Source organism: Salmo trutta, chromosome 39 (assembly GCF_901001165.1).
Source record: "Salmo trutta chromosome 39, fSalTru1.1, whole genome shotgun sequence".
Classification (NCBI taxonomy): domain Eukaryota; kingdom Metazoa; phylum Chordata; class Actinopteri; order Salmoniformes; family Salmonidae; genus Salmo; species Salmo trutta.
The window spans coordinates 24,653,427-24,675,548 of NC_042995.1; the positions used below are offsets into that span (position 1 = coordinate 24,653,427).

The 22,122-nt window shown below is 41.8% G+C and overlaps 1 protein-coding gene across 3 annotated transcripts in view; it reads right to left on the reverse strand.

The window, feature by feature from the left end:
* The window catches only part of LOC115179199 (zinc finger protein 385B), a 150,812-nt gene that overhangs the window by 46,141 nt on the left and 82,549 nt on the right, over window positions 1-22,122 (reverse strand). For 2 of the 3 annotated variants that reach the window (XM_029740577.1, XM_029740579.1), the window contains one exon: window positions 14,217-14,359. In XM_029740577.1, coding sequence (XP_029596437.1) covers window positions 14,217-14,359 — 143 coding nt within the window. Of the gene's footprint in view, window positions 1-14,216; window positions 14,360-21,653; window positions 21,815-22,122 lie in introns of those variants that run through there. The other variant, XM_029740578.1, reaches the window with a different exon arrangement.

Here is a 22,122-nt window from a genome sequence, read left to right on the forward strand (position 1 = left end):
TGGGCGAGGGGCCTTCAGTAACTCGTGGACTGCGAGGGGTACGGTCCGGAGGAGAGATGCTGGGTTCCAGTGGAGGACGTGTTGGACCCTTCAATGCTGCGGGAGTTCCACTGTCTCCATCCGGATTGCCCTGCACCTCGCCCTCCCGGTCATCCTCGAGGCCGGTGTTGGCGTGCTGCTGGAGCCGTGCGACAAGGGTGGTACTGTCATGACTTCCACCGAAGTCGGTTCCTCTCCTTGTTTGTGCGGCGTTCGGCGTCGCCGGTCTTCTAGCCATCGTCGATCCACTTTTCATTTTCCATTTGTTTTGTCTTGTCTTGTTTTCCTACACACCTGGTTTTCATTTCCCTCATTCAATGTTGTGTATTTAAACCTTTGTTCCCCCCATTTCTTTGTGTAGAATTGTTTGTTGTAAGTGCTAGTGCACATGTTTACTGGTGCACGACGAGTTTTGTACCCATGTTTGTTATTCTTTATGCCGTTGGTTTTGCAATTAAACTGCTCTGGCTGTTACCTAGTTCTGCTCGCCTGCGTCTGACTTCCCTGCCACCAGTTACGCACCCCTTACAGTGGGAACATGCAGCCGTCATACCGCTCAGGAAGGAGATGCATTCTGTCTCCTAGAGATGAACTAACTCTGGTGTGAAAAGTGCAAATCAATCCCAGAACAACAGCAAAGGACCTTGTGAAGATGCTGGAGGAAACGGGTACAAAAGTATCTATATCCACAGTAAAAACTAGTCCTGTATCGACATAAGCTGAAAGGCCGCTGCTCAAAACCGCCATTAAAAAGCCAGACTACGGTTTGCAACTGCACATGGGGACAAAGATTGTACTTTTTGGAGAAATTTCTTCTGGTCTGATGAAACAAAAATAACGTTTTGGCCATAATGACCAGCATTATGTTTAGAGGAAAAAGGGGGAGGCTTGCAAGCCGAAGAGCACCATCCCAACTGTGAAGTACGGGGTGTGGCAGCATTATGTTGTGGGGGTGCTTTGCTGCAGGAGGGACTGGTGAACTTCACAAAATAGATGGCAACATGAGGAAGCAAATTTATGTGGATATATTGAAGCAACATCTCAAGAAATCAGTCAGGAAGTTAAAGCTTGGTTGCAAATGGGTCTTCCAAATGAACAATGACCACAAGCATACTTCCAAAGTTGTGGCAAAATGGCTTAAGGACAACAGAGTCAAGGTATTGGAGTGGCCATCACAAAGCCCTGATCTCAATCCCATAGAAAATGTGTGGGCAGATCTGAAAAAGCTTGCGCGATCAAGGAGGCCTACAAACCTGACTCATTCACACCAGCTCTGTCAGGAGGAAGGGGCTAAAATTCACCCAACTTATTGTGGAAAGCCACCCAAAACATTTGATCCAAGTAAAACAATTTAAAGGCAATGTTACCAAATACTAATTGAGTGTATGTAAACTTCTGACCCACTGCTAATGTGATGAAAGAAATAAACTGAAATAAATCATTCTCTCTACTATTATTCTGACATTTTACATTCTTAAAATAAAGTGGTGATCTTATCTGACCTAAAACAGGCAATTTTTACTAGGATTAAATGTCAGGAATTGTGAAAAACTGAGTTTAAATGTAGTTGGCTAAGGTGTATGTAAACTTCTGACTTCAACTGTAGCACAGACACTTCTATACCCATATTCATGATTGTCTTTTTTTTCCATTTATGAATGTCTTATTCAATACATTTCTATGGGCTGTAGTAGTAAAGGCCAAATTCAATATTTTATCCAAATTATTTTACGTATTTATATTATACTTAAAGGGGTCCTAAAATTCTAAATCAAATTGCTAAATGATCTTAAAACAATTCCATATGTTAGCTTAGTACGTCGCTACTGCCTTCCTGAGATCTAGATGTACTGTCCCCATGGACACAGAAATGCCTTGGCAATGGTGCTTTGTGAGAATGTTAACTGAAGGGACGGATGGTTGTGAGTTTGCTCTCTCTCACTCTCTCACACACACACCTACACCACACACACACACACAGTAGCTGTGGGGATTAATGGGTGTGACTAATTGTTTCTATTCCTGTATAAAAACAACATTCATTACTCTTCATACTACCTTAGCTGCCACTCTTCATATAAGATAATTACCACTGACGATACGCATGAATGATGCCAATCTGTTAGCTCCCTACCTCTGTGTGTGTGTGTACATGCAATATTTAAAACCACACTAAATGGCTTAATAATGAGCTATATGTACACAGTATGTTGTGGTGCTATTCTTAATAAAATGTTAATCATGTTATTCCAATAATGATATATCCTTATCAAATGACGATTGGGAGGGTGCACTGTGTCGATCCTTGTCAAATTATCTTATTTTGTTCTCTACTCAATTTCATCAATTTAAACTGTCATCATATAGAACATAATCCAGGGATTTCTTATTGCCAGATACTGTACTATCCAGGGTTTCAGTGTTTTTCAGACTTCAATAGTAGATATATTCCCCATCCAGCTCTCCTCTCCTGTACCAAAGCCAATAAAAATCTATTCCCATCATCCTCGGCTAGGAGAAAACGAGTGTTTGTTGGTGCTACCTTAAATAATCGGTTAATGACTTAGAAGGTGAGGTGTGATCTTCACAGTATGTTTATACAATAAACTATTTACACTCAGTGGCCAATTCATTAGGTACAGCCATCTAGAACCCGGGTTGGACCCCCCCCCCTTTTCCTCCACAACAGCCTGATTTCTTCGGGGCATGTAAACATGGTGTACCTAATAAACTGAATGTATATTTGATAATTAAGAGTGTCACGCCTCATCTTTTTATTCATCTGCCCGGCCTGACCATTCCCAGGCACCCCTCAGGCTGAGTCATAACCAGTGGTGTATAGTCGTGGCCAAAAGTTTTGAGAATGACACAAATATTAATTTTCAAAGTCTGCTGCCTCAGTTTGTATGATGGCAATTTGCATATACTCCAGAATGTTATGAAGAGTGATCAGATTAATTGCATTTAATTGCAAATGAACTGAATCCCCCCAAAATATTTCCACTGCATTTCAGCCCTGCCACAAAAGGACCAGCTGACATCATGTCAGTGATTCTCTCATTAACACACACAGGTGTGAGTGTTGATGAGGACAAGGCTGGAGATCACTCTATGCTGATTGAGTTCAAATAACAGACTGGAAGCTTCAAAGGGAGGGTGGTGCTTGGAATCATTGTTCTTCCTCTGTCAAACATGGTTACCTGCAAGGAAACACGTGCCGTCATCATTGCTTTGCACAAAAAGGGATTCACAGGCAAGGATATTGCTGCCAGGAAGATTGCACCTAAATCAACCATTTATCAGATCATCAAGAATTTCAAGGAGAGCGGTTCAATTGTTGTGAAGAAGGCTTCAGGGCGCCCTGAAAGTCCAGCAAGCGCCAGGACCGTCTCGATAAAGTTGATTCAGCTGCGGGATCGGGGCACCGCCAGTACAGAGCTTGCTCAGGAATGGCAGCTGGCAGGTGTGAGTGCATCTGCACACACAGTGAGGCAAAGACTTTTGGAGGATGGCCTGGTGTCAAGAAGGGCAGCAAAGAAGCCACTTCTCTCTCAGGGACAGACTGATATTCTGCAAAAGGTACAGGGATTGGACTGCTGAGGACTGGGGTAAAGTCATTTTCTCTGATGAATCGCCTTTCCGATTGTTTGGGGCATCCGGAAAAAAGCTTGTCCGGAGAAGACAAGGTGAGCAATACCATCAGTCCTGTGTCATGCCAACAGTAAAGCATCCTGCGACCATTAAGGAGGGGGGTTGCTTCTCAGCCAAGAGAGTGGGCTCACTCACAATTTTGACTGAGAACACAGCCATGAATAAAGAATGGTACCAACACATCCTCCGAGTGAAACTTCTCCCAACCATCCAGGAACAGTTTGGTGACAAACAATGCCTTTCCCAGCATGATGGAGCACCTTGCCATAAGGTAAAAGTGATAACTAAGTGGCTTGGAACAAAATGTCGATATTTTGGGTCCATGGCCAGGAAACTCCCCAGACCTTAATCCCATTGAGAACTTGTGGTCAATCCTCAAGAGGCAGGTGGACAAACAAAACCCCACAAATTCTGACAAACTCCAAGTAGTGATTATGCAAGAATGGGCTGCCATCAGTCAGGATGTGGCCCAGAAGTTAATTGACAGCATGCCAGGGCGGATTGCAGAGGTATTGATAAAAATATCTAAAGACACTGAAGCAGCAAACTTTGTGGAAATTAATATTTGTGTCATTCTCAAAAGTTTTGGCCACGACTGTACAGTACTTATACTGAACAAAAATATAAATGCAACAAGCTACAATTTATAAGACTTTATTAAGTTACAGTTCATATAAGGAAATCAGTCAATTGAAATACATTCATTATGCCCTAATCTATGGATTGCACATGACTGGGAATACAGTCATGCATCTGTTGATCACAGATTCCTTAAAAAAGGTAGGGGCATGGATCAGAAAACCAGTCAGTATCTGGTGTGACCACCTTAGCGACACATCTCCTTCACATAAAGTTAATCAGTGGCCTGTGGAATGTTGTCCTACTCCTCTTCAATGGCTGTGCGAAGTTGCTAGATATTGGCCGGAACTGGAACACGCTGTCGTACATGCCAATCCAGAGCATCCCAAACATGTTAAATGGGTGACATGTCTGGTGAGTATGCAGGCCACGGAAGAACTGGGACATTTTCAGCTTCCAGGAATTTTGTACAGATCCTGCAGCATGGAGCTGTGCATGATCATGCTGAAACATGAGGTGATTGCGGAGGTTGAATGGCACGACAATGGGCCTTATGATCCCGTCACGGCTTATTGTAGAGAAATTAACATTCAATTCTCAGGTAACAGATCTGGTGGACATTCCTGCAGTCAGCATGCCAATTGCATGCTCCCTAAAAACTTGAGATATCTGTGGCATTGTGTTGTGTGACAAAACTGCACATTTTAGAGTGGCCTTCTATTGTCCCCAGCACAAGGTGCACCTGTGTAATGATCATGCTGTTTAATCAGCTTCTGGATATGCCACACCTGTCAGGTTGATGGATTATCTTGTCTACGGAGAAATGCTCACTACATTTTGTGCACAACATTTTAGAGAAATTAGCTTAAGTAGTTTAAGCTTCGGTACTTTACTATTTATACTTTTGACAACTTTTACTTCACTACATTTCTAAAGAAAAGAATGTACTTTTTAGTCCATTTATTTTTCTTGACACCCAAAAGTACTAGTTATACTTTGAATGCTTAGCAGGACTGGACATTAGACCAATTCACACACTTATCAAGACAATATTAAGAAAGTTAAGAAAATGACTGTAAAAACTTAAATCCGCATGGATTGAAGAGGAATTGAAACATTTTATGGTTGAGAGGGATAAGGCAAAAGGAATGGCAAATAAGTCTGGCAGCATAAACAATTGGCGAACCTACTGCAAATTGAGAAATCGTGACTAAACAGAACAAAAAGAAGAAACTATACTATGAAACAAAGCTAAATTATATAAAAAAATGATAGTAAAGAGCTTTTGAGCACCTTAAATGTAATCTTGGGCAAAAAGGCAAACTCAGCTCCATCATTCATTGAATCAGATGGCTCATTCATCACAAACCCCACTGATTTTGCCAATTACACATTTTTTCATTGGCAACAAACGCCGAACCTACACATCCAAGTTTAACTCAACAAATTATAAAAGACAAGCATTGTAATTTTAAAATCCTTAAAGTGAATGTGGAAGAGGTGATTTTGTCGTCAATCAACATTGACATGTCACCTAGGTCTGACAACTTGGATGAAAAATGACTGAGGATGATAGCGGATGATATTGCCAGTCCTATTTGCCATCTTTCAATCTAAGCTTACAAAAAAGTGTGCCCCCTCAGGCCTGGAGGGAAGAGAAAGTAATTCCACTACCCAAGAGTAGTAAAGCACTCTTTACTGGCTCAAATAGCCGATCAATCAGCCTGTTATCAACTCTTAGTAAACTTTTAGAAAAAAATTGTGTTTGACCAGATACAATGCTATTTTACAGTAAATAAATTAACAACAGAATCGCAGCATGCTTATAGGAAAGGGCAATCTATATGCACGACACTTACACAAATGACGGATAATTGGCAGAGAGAAATTGATAATAAAAAGCTTGTGGGAGCTGTTTTGTTAGACTTTTGACATTATCGATCATAGTATGCTGCTGGAAAAACATATAGAGTATGTTATGTCTTTACACCCCCTGCTATATTGTGGATTGTGGAATTTGAAATGATTCATGCTTACTTTTGATACTTAAAGGAAAACACCACCCCAAAACTATCTTTTGGTATTTGTTTCATTTGTCCATTATTGACATAGTCCCAAAATGTTTTGCTTGTTAGCAATCAAGTTTTAAAGACATGTAACTTTCGAAATACAGAAATCACATGATGCAAAATGCACCAAACGGGGATGATTTCTGCATTTTAAAAGTTACATGTCTGGAAAACTTTGATTTCTGACAAGCAAAACATGTTGAGACTATGTCAACAATGGACTAATGAAACAAATAAAAAAAGATTGTTTTGGGGTGGAATTTTCCTTTAAACCTTTCACGTGTGAGTTCCAAATATCCCAACTGTGGCCCCTGCATGAGTTTATTCATGCGCGTGATGTCAGAACGCTATTACTGTTCCAAAATGGGATGGTTCAGCAACAGGACAGCTACCCGCGCTGCCCTCAAACCAAGGCACGCTGCCTGCTAATTATCTATAGGCTATGCTTCAACTTGTCATTTTCTAATTATTTTCTAACAAGTTTTATTTTCTAAAAACAGTTTGAAATGAGGTGTGTTCTACCTCCTCGTTAATTTGCATAAGAACTGGCCCATTTCACTGTTGAGGACAATTTATGCTTGAGGCTTTACAGAGAGGACAAAATTCTCTCTTCATCGAGAGCCTGAGCACTTCCCTAGTGTTTCCACAGATCAAGTATGAAGACATTGCACATCTCTAGTCAGAACAGGCCTTGCACACATGTTTTCTACCAGCACATTTTCTGGCTGGCGCCCGCATTACCTTCATAGTTGTTTTCCTTATACATTGGACATGTGTGCGTTTCTATCAAAGTAAGTGGCTTATTTTCTGTATTGTGTTGTCGTTTCTGCTGTAGCACACCATATGTATGTATGGATCATAATGTATTTACTGTTTTATTCAAATGTTTTCAAGTACTGGTCACAACACATACAATCTATACAAGAATTGGAATGCAACAGACATTACTTTTTTGAATGTTGTATTGATTATGAGGAGTTAATGTTAAGCTATTTGCCGGCTATGTGTGGCGCCATATTTGTTGACATCATACAATGCATTCTGGTTGTCATGTAAGCGTCTGTCAGACCAAAGATGTTATAACAAGGGATAGTTCACTTGACTGACTTATGGTGCTTTCAAGACAACTGTGAACTTGGAAAAATACTAGGTCAAATCATGATGTCAATAATCTTCAGGTTGGAAAGTCGGAGCTCAAGAAAGAGGTCCGAGTTCCAGAGTTGGAATTCCGAGTTGGTTGACCGTTCCGAACTACTTTTCCCATTCGGAGCTTGTTTTTTCTCCGAGTTCCCAGTTGTCTTAAACGCACTGAAGTCGGAAGTCAGAGATTTCCCAGTTCCCAGTTGTTTTGAACACGGCATCAGATTGTAACTTTGGTACCTCAGGGTTGCCAGCTCAGACCCCCCCTTTCCAGGGGTTTTATTTATATATTGTGTTTGCCCCCCCATTTATTGATAAATCCCCCATCGTAGTAATATTTCCTGCATCATATCCCCCCCACGATACATTCCCCCATTTCTACGCTCCATGGACTTGAAAACCCCCTACAAATGAAATTAACGCCACTCAAACACCCCTAAAATGGTTTCATCCCTGTTTAGCTTTTGCACTACGGTTAGTCTAGGCAGTAGGCTTTTATTTGATGTGATGAGCTGCGAGGTGAAAATATTTTATTTTGCTTTATGATTTGTCCAAAAAACTATAAACGACTTGTCAAGTCATGTGCTCCGGTTCTTGTATACACTGTAACAAGTACATCGACGATTAGTAATATCTTGAAAAGTGGCTAAACTAAGTTAATATTTTTCAGGAAATGAGCGCAGCCATCTTTGACTTTGTTTATTTGCGTCTCATAGTAAATGGCATTCTGGGATTATGGAGTTTTCGCCAAGTGAAACATAAACAAACATGGCTGCCATCATAAGGAATTTAGCTGCTGTTAGCTTAGCTGACACACATTTCTTTTCTAAACAACATTACATTAGGCTCTTGTGCTCACCAGAGATGTGGAACATTGTAAACTAGTCTAGCTGTTAGGTCGCTAACTTGTTTGTCAGCGCAACCGGTTATTTAGACTGGTTTATGTAAGGTTCTTTATTTTCTTAGTCAACCTCACCCTCCAGATTGAAGTCTTCCACACCGAAACCATTCAACTCATGGAACTCTCATCCCCCAAACAGCTACTCATCCTCGGACACCCCTGGCCTTGTCACGACCCTGCCATCTCGTGGCGACAAGGTGAACTACTGTCCTGGTCTTCTACCTGCTTCACCAGTTGTCTCAGCCTACCCTGCAGAGCCACCACCATTGAGGACTCTGCCTCTGCAGTGCCACCCACCATACCATCTGAATATGCCCAGTACAGCACCGTCTTCAGAAAAATCAAGGCCACCACAAAGCAGCAAGAGAGAGAGAATATAATGTTTAAAAAAGTGGTGAGGTACAGTGTTTGAGTTTTTGTTGATTTAACAGGCATTGAGAGGTCCTGCGTGGCAAATGTCAAGTCTGGAGCCGAGAATGCTTGGCATGAAGAGCCGAGGCTCGCCAGTTTTACATATCCTGGCGCGGGAACAAAGAGGTTGTGTGCTGTGGGATGCATAGAACATAGGCAGCAAATGAAGAGGCAGGCTGTAGCATACAGTAGCAGAAAAAGGCAACTAACGACACAGATGCACACACGCACATGCCCACGCACAGGCAACGCACACACACATGCAAAGCTGTGGTTCTCGCTGTTGCAGTGTTATAGACCATTAAAGCCTAATAGGCTCATTCTAACACACACCTTCAGGGGATGTTAGTGAAGTGACAGTGACAAAAACGTCAAGAGACACAAACAAAACATAACCTGACTGTATCAGATGCTTGGAACAAGACAAATATATTCCGACACGGCATGCACAAGAAAAACTCATTTGATCAAGCGGTGGCAATAGTCATGGCACCATGTGAGGTATTTTGTAACAGTCACTCACGAATGAGCTTGTGTGTGTGTCGGTGTGTTCAGGCTTGTCACTCACACGTGCTGGTATGTCGCTGGCTTGCTATTGTGAGTGCTTGCTTGTTTTGTTCTGTCTATGGAGGAGTGTGTGTGAGTGTGTTTGTCTATTACCTTGTTTATTGTCCATCCACTAATATCAGTCAAGTCAGCACCTCTTGCCTTACCTAGCCCCTGGATACAGTCGAATCATGTCCGTTAAATGTTTGATCAGGGCCTTTTTTTTGGCCTGGCTGCCCTCTAGCTGCCCATTGTCTACGTCCCAAATGGCACCCTATTTAGTGCACAACTTTTGATCACGGTCCAAAGAGCTTTAGTCAAAGGAAGTGCACTATATTGGGAAAAGGCTACCCTTTGGAACGCAGCCATTATCTGCTGTGTTTGCTTTCCAACAAGTATTGATTACACAGTCTCAGAATGGAGGGCACGCCCCGGCTCTGGGGCTATGATGCAATCATGTAGAAATAATTTTCAGCATGCCCAGCCACACACCACTAATCAGCCTGATAAATGGGTACGCAGAATCGTTCTAATGAAGTCTTGCCTAGTCATTCATCACAGGAAGTAGTGTGTGTATGTTTATGTGTGCACACATAAACACGCATACACACAGTCTCACACACAGGAATGCCTTTTTAGATTACCAATGGAGATACAGTAGTTCAACCAGAAAATCAAGGGCTTTCACTTATCTGAACAGACACATCAATGTGTATAGGTTATAGTCTGGGGGGTTTAAACATTAATCCCAGTACTCCGAAAGACTTGGTGGACTAACCAGAGACTTTCTGTCGTCAATCTATCCAGCAGATGGACCAGCGATCCAGAGAGGGACAACAAAGGCATACACTTGTAAATATGTAAATTGCAATTTATTTTCGAATGACCAGTTGTTCATGTTCAAAGTATAAGCATTTCCATGAGTGTAGTGTATGTACGGGGGTCCACTGAGTTTCCTGCTCGAGCTCGCCCCATCCCTTTCCTTTGTCTACCAAGCCGTCATATTGGCTTAGCCCACTAGTGACTTTTCATGTCAGTAATCAATGTATAACTATTGTGTGTGTGTGTGTTTATGTAATTCTGTGAATGATTAGTTACTTAGTAAATAAATAATTAAGTCAATTTGTATATCGTTGATTCATGATTTACGATGCTAGGGTTCGTGCAGATATCCAAGGGTTTGCAACATTCAGGAATGAGATTGATGAGGTAATAATACATTAATAGAAGACTATAATCAGTAAGATAATAAAATATCTGAAGAGTTATAGTCGGGAAATTGTAACTCTATAAACAACATTTTCCCGTGGTGCCCCGAGTTCCTAGTTAATTACTATTCCATGATTCACTTAATCATGGAATAATTACACATAGAGAATTGATTTGATAATATAACAGTCTTCACATTTAATGACAGCAAACGCTGCGACACGTCCTAAGCCATGCTAAGCTGGGCACACAGCCACGTGTCTGTGACAGAGAGAGATGTTGACAGGCCCCTGGCGAGGCTTTCACTAACTGCTCCAAAGATCCCTGTCACATCACACCATGAAAGTCAGTCTGGGAGGACAGTCAGAGATGCAATCGGTGGAGAAGACACAGCGCGGAGTGAGGGAACACGCTGGCTGGATGCAGACACCCCACATGAAACTTCAAGCCCCTGACTTACTGCTCTAAGCATGACGTAAGAGATGCCACAAGTGAAAACAATGTATGTTTTTGTCAATGACTTGGTTTAAATGCATACTGAACAAAAATATAAATGCAACATGTAAAGTGTTGGTCCCATTTTTGATGAGCTGAATAAAAGATCCCTAAAATTATCCATACGCACAAAAAGCTAATTTCTCTAAAATGTTGTTCACACATTGGTTTACATCCCTGTTAGTAAGCATTTCTCCTTTGCCAAGATAATCCATCCACCTGATAGGTGTGGCATAACAAAAAGCTGATTAAACAGCATGGTCATTACACAGGTGCACCTTGTGCGTGGGACAATAAAAGGCTACTCTAAAATGTGAATTTTTGTCGCACAACACAATGCCACAGAAGTCTGTGGCATCGCTACCATGTGCTGCCTCCAATGTTGTTTAGAGAATTTGGCAGTACATCCAACCTGCCTCACAACCGTAGACCACGTGTTACCACGCCAGCCCAGGACCTCTTCACCTGCAGGATCATCTGATTGGCTAAGCCTGGCTAGTAAGTGGGCCTATGCCCTCCCAGGCCGACCCATGGCTGTGCTCCTGCCCAGTCAAGTGAAATCCATAGATTAGGGCCTAATGAATTTATTTCAATTGACTGATTTCCTTCTATGAACTGTAACTCAGCTAAATCTTTGAAATTGTTGCGTTTATATTTTTGTTCAGTATATACTGTATGTACTGTATATGTCGTTTGGCTGTGTGTGGTATGTCATTGTGGTAGTTGTACTGCAATGAAATGAAAATAAATTCAGCCGGTAGAAAAGTTAACAGTGTTGAAATGGATGTGGTGGTATTTGAGCCAAACACTCAAATTGAGCAACAAGTGAACTGCAACAAGAACTCAGAGTGGAACATAGAAGTGGGCGATATGTCGTAAAAATTATATCTAGATTATTTATTTATTTTTTTTATTTTTTTTACTTATGGACGATTCACAATATATATATATATATATCTCAAATTTTCTCAAAATAAGCGTTGTTGTACAAGGTTAAATACACTGCATTTCAAATAGTCAGGTTTCAAATAGTCAGGTTAAATACACTGCATTTCAAATAATCCGCAGTTATCTAATGAATTTTTGTGGCTTGTGTAATTATACACATCCTAAATATAAGCCATCTACAACCATAAGAACCATTAATAATGTAACTATTTTATCAAAGTAGTTTAACCTACTTTTTTTGCAATAATCACTGACCTGGCTTTCAAGTCTGTCTATGAAAATGCCAATTTTGTTACATCTTTAACCAGAACCATGCACATTCACTAATAATGACCAACTTCTGGTAGCAGGCATTACAGAAAATTAACACAGATCTCATAAACAATCTCTCAAGCACAAGCCCACGTACTAGTGCGCAGCCAGCTAATCTTTATATTTTATGTTTAGCCAACTTGGATCTACACTACCGGTCAAAGATTTTAGAGCACCTACTCATTCAAGGGTTTTTCTTTATTTGGACTATTTTCTACAATGTAGAATAATATTGAAGACATCAAAACTATGAAATAACACATATGGAATCATGTAGTAACCAAAAAAGTGTTAAGCAAATCAAAATATATTTTATATTTGAGATTCTTCAAATAGCCACCCTTTGCCTTGATGACAGCTTTGCACACTCATTCCTTCTGGAGCCAATCAGTTGTGTTGTGACAAGGTGATAAAATACCAAGTCCATATTATGGCAAGAACAGCTCAAATAATCAAAGAGAAAGGACAGTCCATCATTACTTTAAGACACGAAGGTTAGTCAAAACAACATTTGGTCAGTCAAATATGGAAAATGTAAAGAACTTTGTGCAGTCGCAAAAACCATCAAGCGCAATGATGAAACTGGCTCTCATGAGGACCGCCACAGGAATGGAAGACCCAGAGTTACCTCTGCTGCAGAGGATAAGTTCATTCGAGTTACCAGTCTCAGAAATTGCAGCCCAAATAAATGCTTCACAGAGTTCAAGTAACAGACACAATTCACATCAACTGTTCAGAGGAGACTGTGTGAATCAGGCCTTCATGGTCAACATTTCTGCAAAGAAACCACTATTAAAGGACACCAATAATAAGAAGAGACTTGCTGGGGCCAAGAAACAAGAGCCATGGACATTAGACCAGTGGAAATTTGTCCTTTGGTCTGGAGTCCAAATTGGAGATTTTTGGTTCCAACCGCTGTCTTTGTGAGACGCGGTGTTGGTGAACGGATGATCTCCACATGTGTATTTCCCACAGTAAATCATGGAGGAGGAGGTGTTATGGTGTGGGGGTGCCTTGCTGTCTGTGATTTATTTAGAATTAAAAGGCACACTTAACCAGCATGACTACCACAGCATTCTGCAGCAATACGCCATCCCATCTGGTTTGGGCTTAGTGGGACTATCATTTGTGTTATATGTGTTATTTCATAGGCGCAATAAGAATAAATTGCAATTATGTAAGGAATTGGCAACTCGTTCTCATTCTGAGAAATAAGGGAGGCCAATTGATTTCAACATCTAAACAAAGTATAACAGTTAGTATAACAGTCTTTGGCTAAAGTGCTGCTAGCGGTACTTGGTACCGCAATGCCACACACGACAAGCTGTACTTGGTACTGGACGACAAACTGAGCATGAATTTTCCAGGATACATTTTTATTAATAGTGCTGTTTTAGTAGTGTCTGCTTTGCATGCAATTTGAGGAGTTGAGACATAAAAAGGGTATTGTTAGAAAGGTTAACAAATCATTTGTAAATGTCTTTGTGTCCTTATGACCGATTTTGATGGACCAAACCTCAAATGCAAATTGCGAGTTAAAACCGCTTGTCAGAAAGGAAGAAGTGATCTCTCATCTTTGTTGTTGTGAGTGGCAGGGAAAGGGGCTTGGAGTTTGTGAGTAAATGGGAAGGTGCGCACAGCACAGAATGAAGCGAAAGAGATGAGGTCAAAAAGACAACATGAGAACGAGTGGACATAAATGCTCATAAAAACAAGACATTTTTGATGGGGTAAGACAGTCGATCCAAGCTTATGAGCCATTTATATATAGGTCGTATTAATTTGTATTAATTTAAAAGTCCCAAAATGGATGTACCAATCACCAACTTTAGCTTTAATTGTCCTGCCTAAAGCATCACTTATCAATTCAGATCAGAGCAGTTCTGCGAGATAGGAAGTGATAGCAGGAGACTCACTGTGTTGAAGTTGGGGAAGAGTCCCACTGCTGATGTGGTGTCCACCGGGAAGGACATGAAGGACTTCATATCCAGAGTGGACTGCATCATAACAGGAGGCGTCCGCACCAACGCCGGGAGACAGCTGCTATGGAAGGCACTTCCTACAGAAAGAGAGAGAGAATGCAATTTAGCAACAGTAGAGAGAGACAAAGCGATAGTGAGGGGAGGAAGAGACAGAGAAAAATTTGATATGTAAATGTCTTCCAAACTCACAGGAAACCATGGTTATATCTGCAGCAGTGCTTGCACACACATATAATTAATTCCTACGGACGGCATCAAGAGGACTGAGGAAGAGGAGATGGAGCGTGGATAAGTATTTTATTTTATTTAACCTTTATTTAACTAGGCAAGTCAGGTAAAAACAAATTCTTATTTACAAAGACAGCCTATACTGGCCAAACCCGGACAACTGTGCACCGTCCTACGGGTCTCCCAATCATAGCCAGTTGTGACGCAGCCTGGCTTTGAACCATGGTGTCTGTAGTGACGCCTCTAGCACTGAGATGCAGTGCCTTAGACCACTGCGCCACCTGGGAGCCCAAGTATTCAGTGATGATGCGTGAGAGAGTAACAAGACACACACGACATGCCTTCAGAATTTCCCTACTGCATCACTTTTTTTCTCCGCCACTGAGCTCATGGATCACCTCACAGAAAATCATGTCATACAGTACGACGCACCAAGGGACTAGAATGCACCTGTGCTGAGGCAGCATGGTAATTCTGCGCCCAGTGAACCATTGATACAATCCCACATCAATCCAGTCAAACATACATGCTGAATCTCCAGAAAACAGTCCCACTCAAAATAACCCAACACATCATAATATATAGCATAGTACATCCATTTTAGCAGACAGTTTTATCAAAAGCGTGAATTGAATGTAGGAGAATAAAACACAATAGATCTGGTAGAAGAAAATTGCATCTTTGAAATGCATCTTTGAAATGCAAGAGAAAAGTCCCAGTTCTAGCAATCACTCTGTAAGTCTGATGGTGTCCACAAGATGGCAGCAGTCTATGTGCAACGTTTCAGACAGATAACTTGAAGTATGAGTGAATTACATGATATTTAGTGTGAAGTCACCCAGGTACATTTGGGCAAATCGTGAAGGAGACATTTGCATTCATTCATTGCATTCATTAGGCCAGCTCATTGGCTATCTAGCTAGCTTTGTTGACCCTGATTGGTGCTTATTTGACAAAGTTAGAGTCGTTCAAGTGAAGACCGCCCACGTCATCGGCGTGCCATGAAGGCATCGCTCTCTGACCAAATATGTTGTCCTATAGGATATACTACACCGCTAATGATATAGTGAAGTCTGGTTACATTCTAGGATCTCTGAGGAATACATGCGAACGATGATTTGCGAACAAATGGTTTGGCTGGTTGAAACAACGTTTAGGGTTAGATTTTCACAGATTCCTTTCTTTGCAAATTGAACGAGTGGAAATACAAAATCGATCGTGCATGCTATATGGACCTTTTTAGGATATGAAAAAGGATTTTATCTAATAAAACAATACTTCATGTTATCTCTGGGACCCTTTGGATGATAAATCAGAGACAGATTTCAGAATGTAAGTACACGTTTCACCTTCAGAGGTTAATTTATCAAGCCTAATGTGCATGAAAAGAGTGTTTTGTTGTTAGAAGCTCTCCTCAAACAATAGCATGGCATTTCTTCGCAGTAATAGCTACTGTAAATTGGACAGTGCAGTTATATTAACAAGAATTTAAGCTTTCAGCCGATATAAGACACTTATATGTACCGACATTTGTTGTTTCTCTAAAATCTGCGATCGTGACAAGGTGCTGCATGATTTACAACTGTCCCATTGATAGGACGCTAATCCGTTCCAGGAATGAGGTGCTTTAAATTTAAATGCCGATTTACCTAGTTTGGTGGAGACCTGAGGAACCTCAAGAGTTAACCAACCCCATGGTATCTCATGTTTTTATATTTTAACAGCAAAGTTAGGTCAGTAGAGCTTAGCAAACAAAAAGGGAATACAGAAGTGATCTACAGGACTTTAATGAAGACCAGCCAACCTTTTGGGTAAGTCTCTGAGACATTAACATTTTCCAGTTGCCTTTCCCGTTGAAGTGGATGAAAAGCATGCCGTGTCATCTAAGGGAACCAATAACTCATGCACATCTGCATGGAATAAGGTCAACATAAAGAGTGTTTATTGAAAACATGGAGTAGGCAAACTGACAGCTTAATACAGAACTTTAGGCTAACTGCCTCAATTAGATCCTCTTTCCTAAGGTCATACCAAACTCTCGATGCAATGGAGCATCCCTCTCATAATCTCTTTTGATGAAATATTAATTTGACAATGTAAGGCCATAGAAAAAAAATGTTTTGAACAAAAGCTATTGGTGCCTGAGGGTGGCCTTGTCGTTAAAGCATGTATATGATTCCTCTGCCTGCGATGGTACAAATCTCAGCATTGACCGGCCCTACACTGCAAATGGTCACTAAGGTGACACAATGATGATTCAAAGAAATGTTGAGCAAATTACAATACCAAAACAAAATTATTTAATGGCAGCACGCACACGCCATTTTTTTTAGCCTGGATAATACCTGCCAGCCTTGGACTGTTTTTCTCCACTACAACGCCAGATTCCTGCCGTAAACCTTGGACCATTGATCATCACATCTAGCTAGCTGCCACTGAGTGACCCAGCCCCGAAGCTAGCCCTGAGCCAGGCACATCTCCCGGCTAGCAAATGAAATTACCACAACTACAATACCTCTTTCGCCATCTGGCCCGGTCCCTTCGTCGACACGACGCCCTGCCGTACCACCATGACTGGTCCGCAGACGTATTTCCACCAGCTGTGCTTTCAACCGGCCTTTGCCGGATGACGGAGCAGACGCTTCTACTTATTCCGGACTGCTAACTTTAAACGTCATGTCTCCCGCGTGCTAGCGTAGTAACGAATACCTAGCGGCTTCCGTGTTTCATCTATTGCTGTACACTGGACCCTTGGTTACATAGCTGATGCCTGGTGGACTGTTCATTTATCGCGGTACTCCACTTTGTTTATCTGTCGGCCCTAGCCCCGAACTCAGGCCCTGTGTGTAGTTAACCGACCCTCTCTGCCCATTCATCGCCATTTTACCTGTTGTTGTCTTAGCTGATTAGCTGTTGTCTTACCCGTTGTTGACTTAGCTAGCTCTCCCAATCAACACCTGTGATTGCTTTATGCCTCGTTTTATGTCTCTCTCAAATGTCAATATGCCTTGTATACTGTTGTTTAGGGTAATTATCATTGTTTTAGTTTACTGTGGAGCCCCTAGTCCCACTGTATATGCCTTAGATACCTCCTTTGTCCCACCTCCCACACATGCGGTGACCTCACCCAGTATAACCAGCATGTCCAGAGACGCAACCTCTCTTATCATCACTCAGTGCCTGGGCTTACCTCCACTGTACCCGCACCCCACCATACCCATCTGCACATAATGGTTGAATCTATTCTACCACACCCAGAAATCTGTTCCTTTTATTCTCTGTCCCCAACACACTAGTCGACCAGTTTTGCTAGCCTTTAGCCGTACCCTCATCCTACTCCTCCTCTGTTCCTCGGGTGATGTGGAGGCTAACCCAGGCCCTGCGTGTCCCCAGGCACTCTCATTTGTTGACTTCTGTAATCGAAAAAGCCTTGGTTTCATGATTGTTAACATCAGAAGCCTCCTCCCTAAGTTTGTTTTACTCACTGCTTTAGCACACTCCGCCAACCCTGATGTCCTTGCCGTGTCTGAATCCTGGCTTAGGAAGGCCACCAGAAATTCTGAGATTTCCATACCCAACTACAATATTTTCCGTCAAGATAGAACTGCCAAAGGGGGATCTACTGCAGATAGCTTGCAAAGTTCTGTCATACTTTCCAGGTCTATGCCCAAACAGTTCGAGCTTCTAATTAAAAACATTAATCTCTCCAGAAATAAGTCTCTCACTGTTGCTGCCTGTTATAGACCCCCCTCAGCTCCCAGCTGTGCCCTGGACACGATATGTGAATTGATTGCCCCCCCATCTATCTTCAGAGTTCGTTCTGTTAGGTGACCTAAACTGGGATATGCTTAACACCCTACAATCTAAGCTAGATGCCCTCAATCTCACACAAATTATCAAGGAACCCACCAGGTACAACCCTAAATCCGTAAACATGGGCACCCTCATAGATATTATCCTGACCAACTTGCCCTCCAAATACATGTTTTCAATCAGGATCTCAGCGATCACTGCCTGCATCCGCTATGGGTCCGCGGTCAAATGACCACCCATCATCACTGCCAAACGCTACCTAAAACACTTCTGCGAGCAGGCCTTTCTAATCGACCTGGCCCAGGTATCCTGGAAGGATATTGACCTCATCCCGTCAGTCGAGGATGCCTGGTCGTTCTTTAAAAGTAATTTCCTCACCATCTTAAATAAGCATGCCCCTTTCAAAAAATGTAAGGTTGTCATGCAAAAAAATTGGAAAAACGCCAAGGCGGGTGAATACTTTTGCAAGGCACTGTATGGAATCATGTAGTATCTAAAAAGGTGTTAAACAAATCAAAATATCGTTTTTTGGGGGGATTCTTCAAAGTATTCACCCTTTGCCTTGATGACAGCTTTGCAGACTCTTGGCATTTTAAAATAAGGATGTAACCTAACAAAATGTGGAAAAAGTCAAGGGGTCTGAATACTTTCTGAAGGCTCTGTACTTCAATACATTTTTTCAACTGGTACCCGCGGACATTCAGACGGGTCTGCTGAGGACTGTGGGCATCCTAGAGCAAAACAACCAACATGTACATGTTCGTGAGAGTCTCGCCTTTCCACAGAAATATTAGTGTGTAGCTCAAACTGTTTGGACGCTACAGACAGAAGTTGGCAGATTGGTTGTACCGACGTTAGGCGGAGTCCTAAGACGCTTGTGGGGGTCGTAGAGCAAAACGTGTTCGTGAGAGTCAAATCTTTCCATAGAGGGGTCATAATAGTTTGTAGGCCAAACCGTTCTGATGCTACAGATGATTTTGTGAGAAGATTGAAGGTTCCCTTCTATTAGAAGCACCTGATGCAGGCTGGGTGAAATGAAATTAGGGCTTATCACAAACTTGGGTCCGCATGCCAGGGAGGACTGATTCAATTGCAGAGGCAGATGACCTGGTGGGAGCAGAGGCTAATAAGTACAGACCTGCCAGTCATAAGGCAGAGTTGAGTTAGAGCAGTGAACAGGGTCACCAAACAGAAAATATGCTCCACTTCCTTAAAAAATTTGAGCATCTGTGCGTAACACTGAGGCTCCATCCCACATAATTAAGCCATAATTAAATATTGCTTGCTAATATGGACAAACGCAAAGACAAATCCAACATGTTGGCATAAAATGAAAGAAGAGTGGTGGATCTCAACATGGAAGATATTAGTAATTTCTAGTGTGAATGAAACCATAAATACGGGAGCACCTGAGATCTCTCTCTACAGCAGTGTTTCCCAAACTCGGTCCTTGGGAACCTAAGGGGTGCAGGTTTTGCCCTAGCAATACACAGCTGATTCAAATAATTAAAGCTTGATGATGAGTTGATTATTTAAATCAGCTGTATAGTTCTTGGGCAAAAACCAAAATGTGCAAACCTTGGGTTCCCCAGGACCGAGTTTGGGAAACACTGCTCTACAGAAAAAGAAAGTCCAGATTCCACATGGGAAATAAACATAGACAGCCTTTATAAGTCAAAGCCAGTGGCAGAACAATTGGAAAACAGGCTACAGTAATGCTTTTATAAGATATAGAATCTACATTGCAATTAGGCCTAACTTAAAGAACACAGGTGGTAGAGAGCCAGTCAGTGTGGGTCTGTGAAGTTCACATCTGCTCGAAAAATTTAATAATAAAAAAGTATTGGGTTTTTATTCTACTATTATTTCCTAGTATCATTGTTACCAGTCATTGCATTAAACAGTGATAAATACAATGAAACACATACAGTACATGAAAATGTAATGCTTAGATATAAAGTTCACAAGATGAGGACAGGAAGAGGCGACAATGCCCAATGAAACAAACATGCAGGTAAACCACTGCAGACACCAACCCAGGCACATCTAAGCTGTAGCTAAATGCAAACCCATCTCCATTTAGCAGCCAATAACACTATTAGTCTCACACACAGATTGTATCACAGTGAAATCGTTCATTTGGATGAATATCAAGGCACTTTATGCCCTTGAAAAGTACACTAAACAGGGAAAAAACAGGAGACAAAACACAAAACAGTTGTATGACTCACACTGTAAATTAGATGCTGAATACAGTAGCATACACAATAAAATCGATCAAATGAAATTCCATTGCATTCTCTTCACTATTTTGAGAGCACATATTACCAGAAGGATTCAACAAAATGCCCAAGATGCACTTCTCATAAGCTGTCATGAAACACAATGTAAAGATATAAAGCACAATGCCATAGCCTACCATTGCATTCATTGAATGCACTGAGCTAACCTTAACTTCTTCGGGAAAGGGGCCAGTATTCGGAAGTTCGGATGACTGAGGTGCCCAAAGTAAACGGCCTGTTACTCATTGGTATGCATGCATGTGCACAAGCAGAGACACACACGCACAGACACACACACAAGCACACACGCATGCTCACGTACAAACACAAATGCGCACACACACACACACACACACACACACACACACACACACAGGCTTATTACATCCTTTCACTGTTAGCAGTGGAAACAGGTCTACTCGGACAGCAGTGTAGTATGTTACACCAGCTATTCGATATCGGTGCAAACGCCATTTCATCGAGTCGCCAAGTGACAGTTCAGTCATTCAGTCAGGGTGATCTTTCAGATGATCGCTGCTATATTCAGAGTGACGCATTGTTATCATTCAATTTAAGTTGACAGAAATTTCCACAATAACAACTTATGTACTCTCCTATCTGGGATTGACAGCAGGAGGGGAATTTCTCAGCTTGATAACTAGTGTGCCATCTCCTAGAGTTTGAAGCAGAAGTAGGATCATCATCAATGCTCTTTCAAACACCTGTCACTGTCAGATAGAGTAGGAACACAGTGCATATTTCAAAGACATGGGAATGCAACAACAACTATATATTGTATTATGTAATGGCAAACAGAGTATAGCATAGCTATTGTCTTCAAACATATCCTGGTTGGACTACTTCAGACATTTCCACATTTCAAAAACCTATTCAAATTTAGATCAAACAAACAATTAAATCCAGACAATTCTACAGACACAGGAGTGTTCTGATATCAGCACAAACTGCCTACACCATGTCAACAGACGCCTTCACCACACACTGCATGCTCCCATCAAATCAAAAGGAATCCAACTGTCCAACTCACCTAAAAGCATGCTTGCACTATGTAGTGTGACCGTGAATACGCCTGAGTACATCCATGCCATTCCCCTCCTGGTCTACTTTGGCATTCTGCTGTCACTGCTGGCTCTACTGTGAGGACAGGGGAACACACGCTGGGGCGTGCTGGGGGGAGGAGGTGGCTGGTGCCAGGGGAGGGGAGCACTGCTGTGCTAACTGCCAGACTCACCCAGACAATAAAGCAGCGGTCAGTGGAGCAGCAGCCACAGCAGAGGTAGAAGGTACATTTACATTTACATTTAAGTCATTTAGCAGACGCTCTTATCCAGAGCGACTTACAAATTGGTGCATTCACCTTATGATATCCAGTGGAACAACCACTTTACAATAGTGCATCTAAATCTTTTAAGGGGGGGGGGTTAGAAGGATTACTTTATCCTATCCCAGGTATTCCTTAAAGAGGTGGGGTTTCAGGTGTCTCCGGAAGGTGGTGA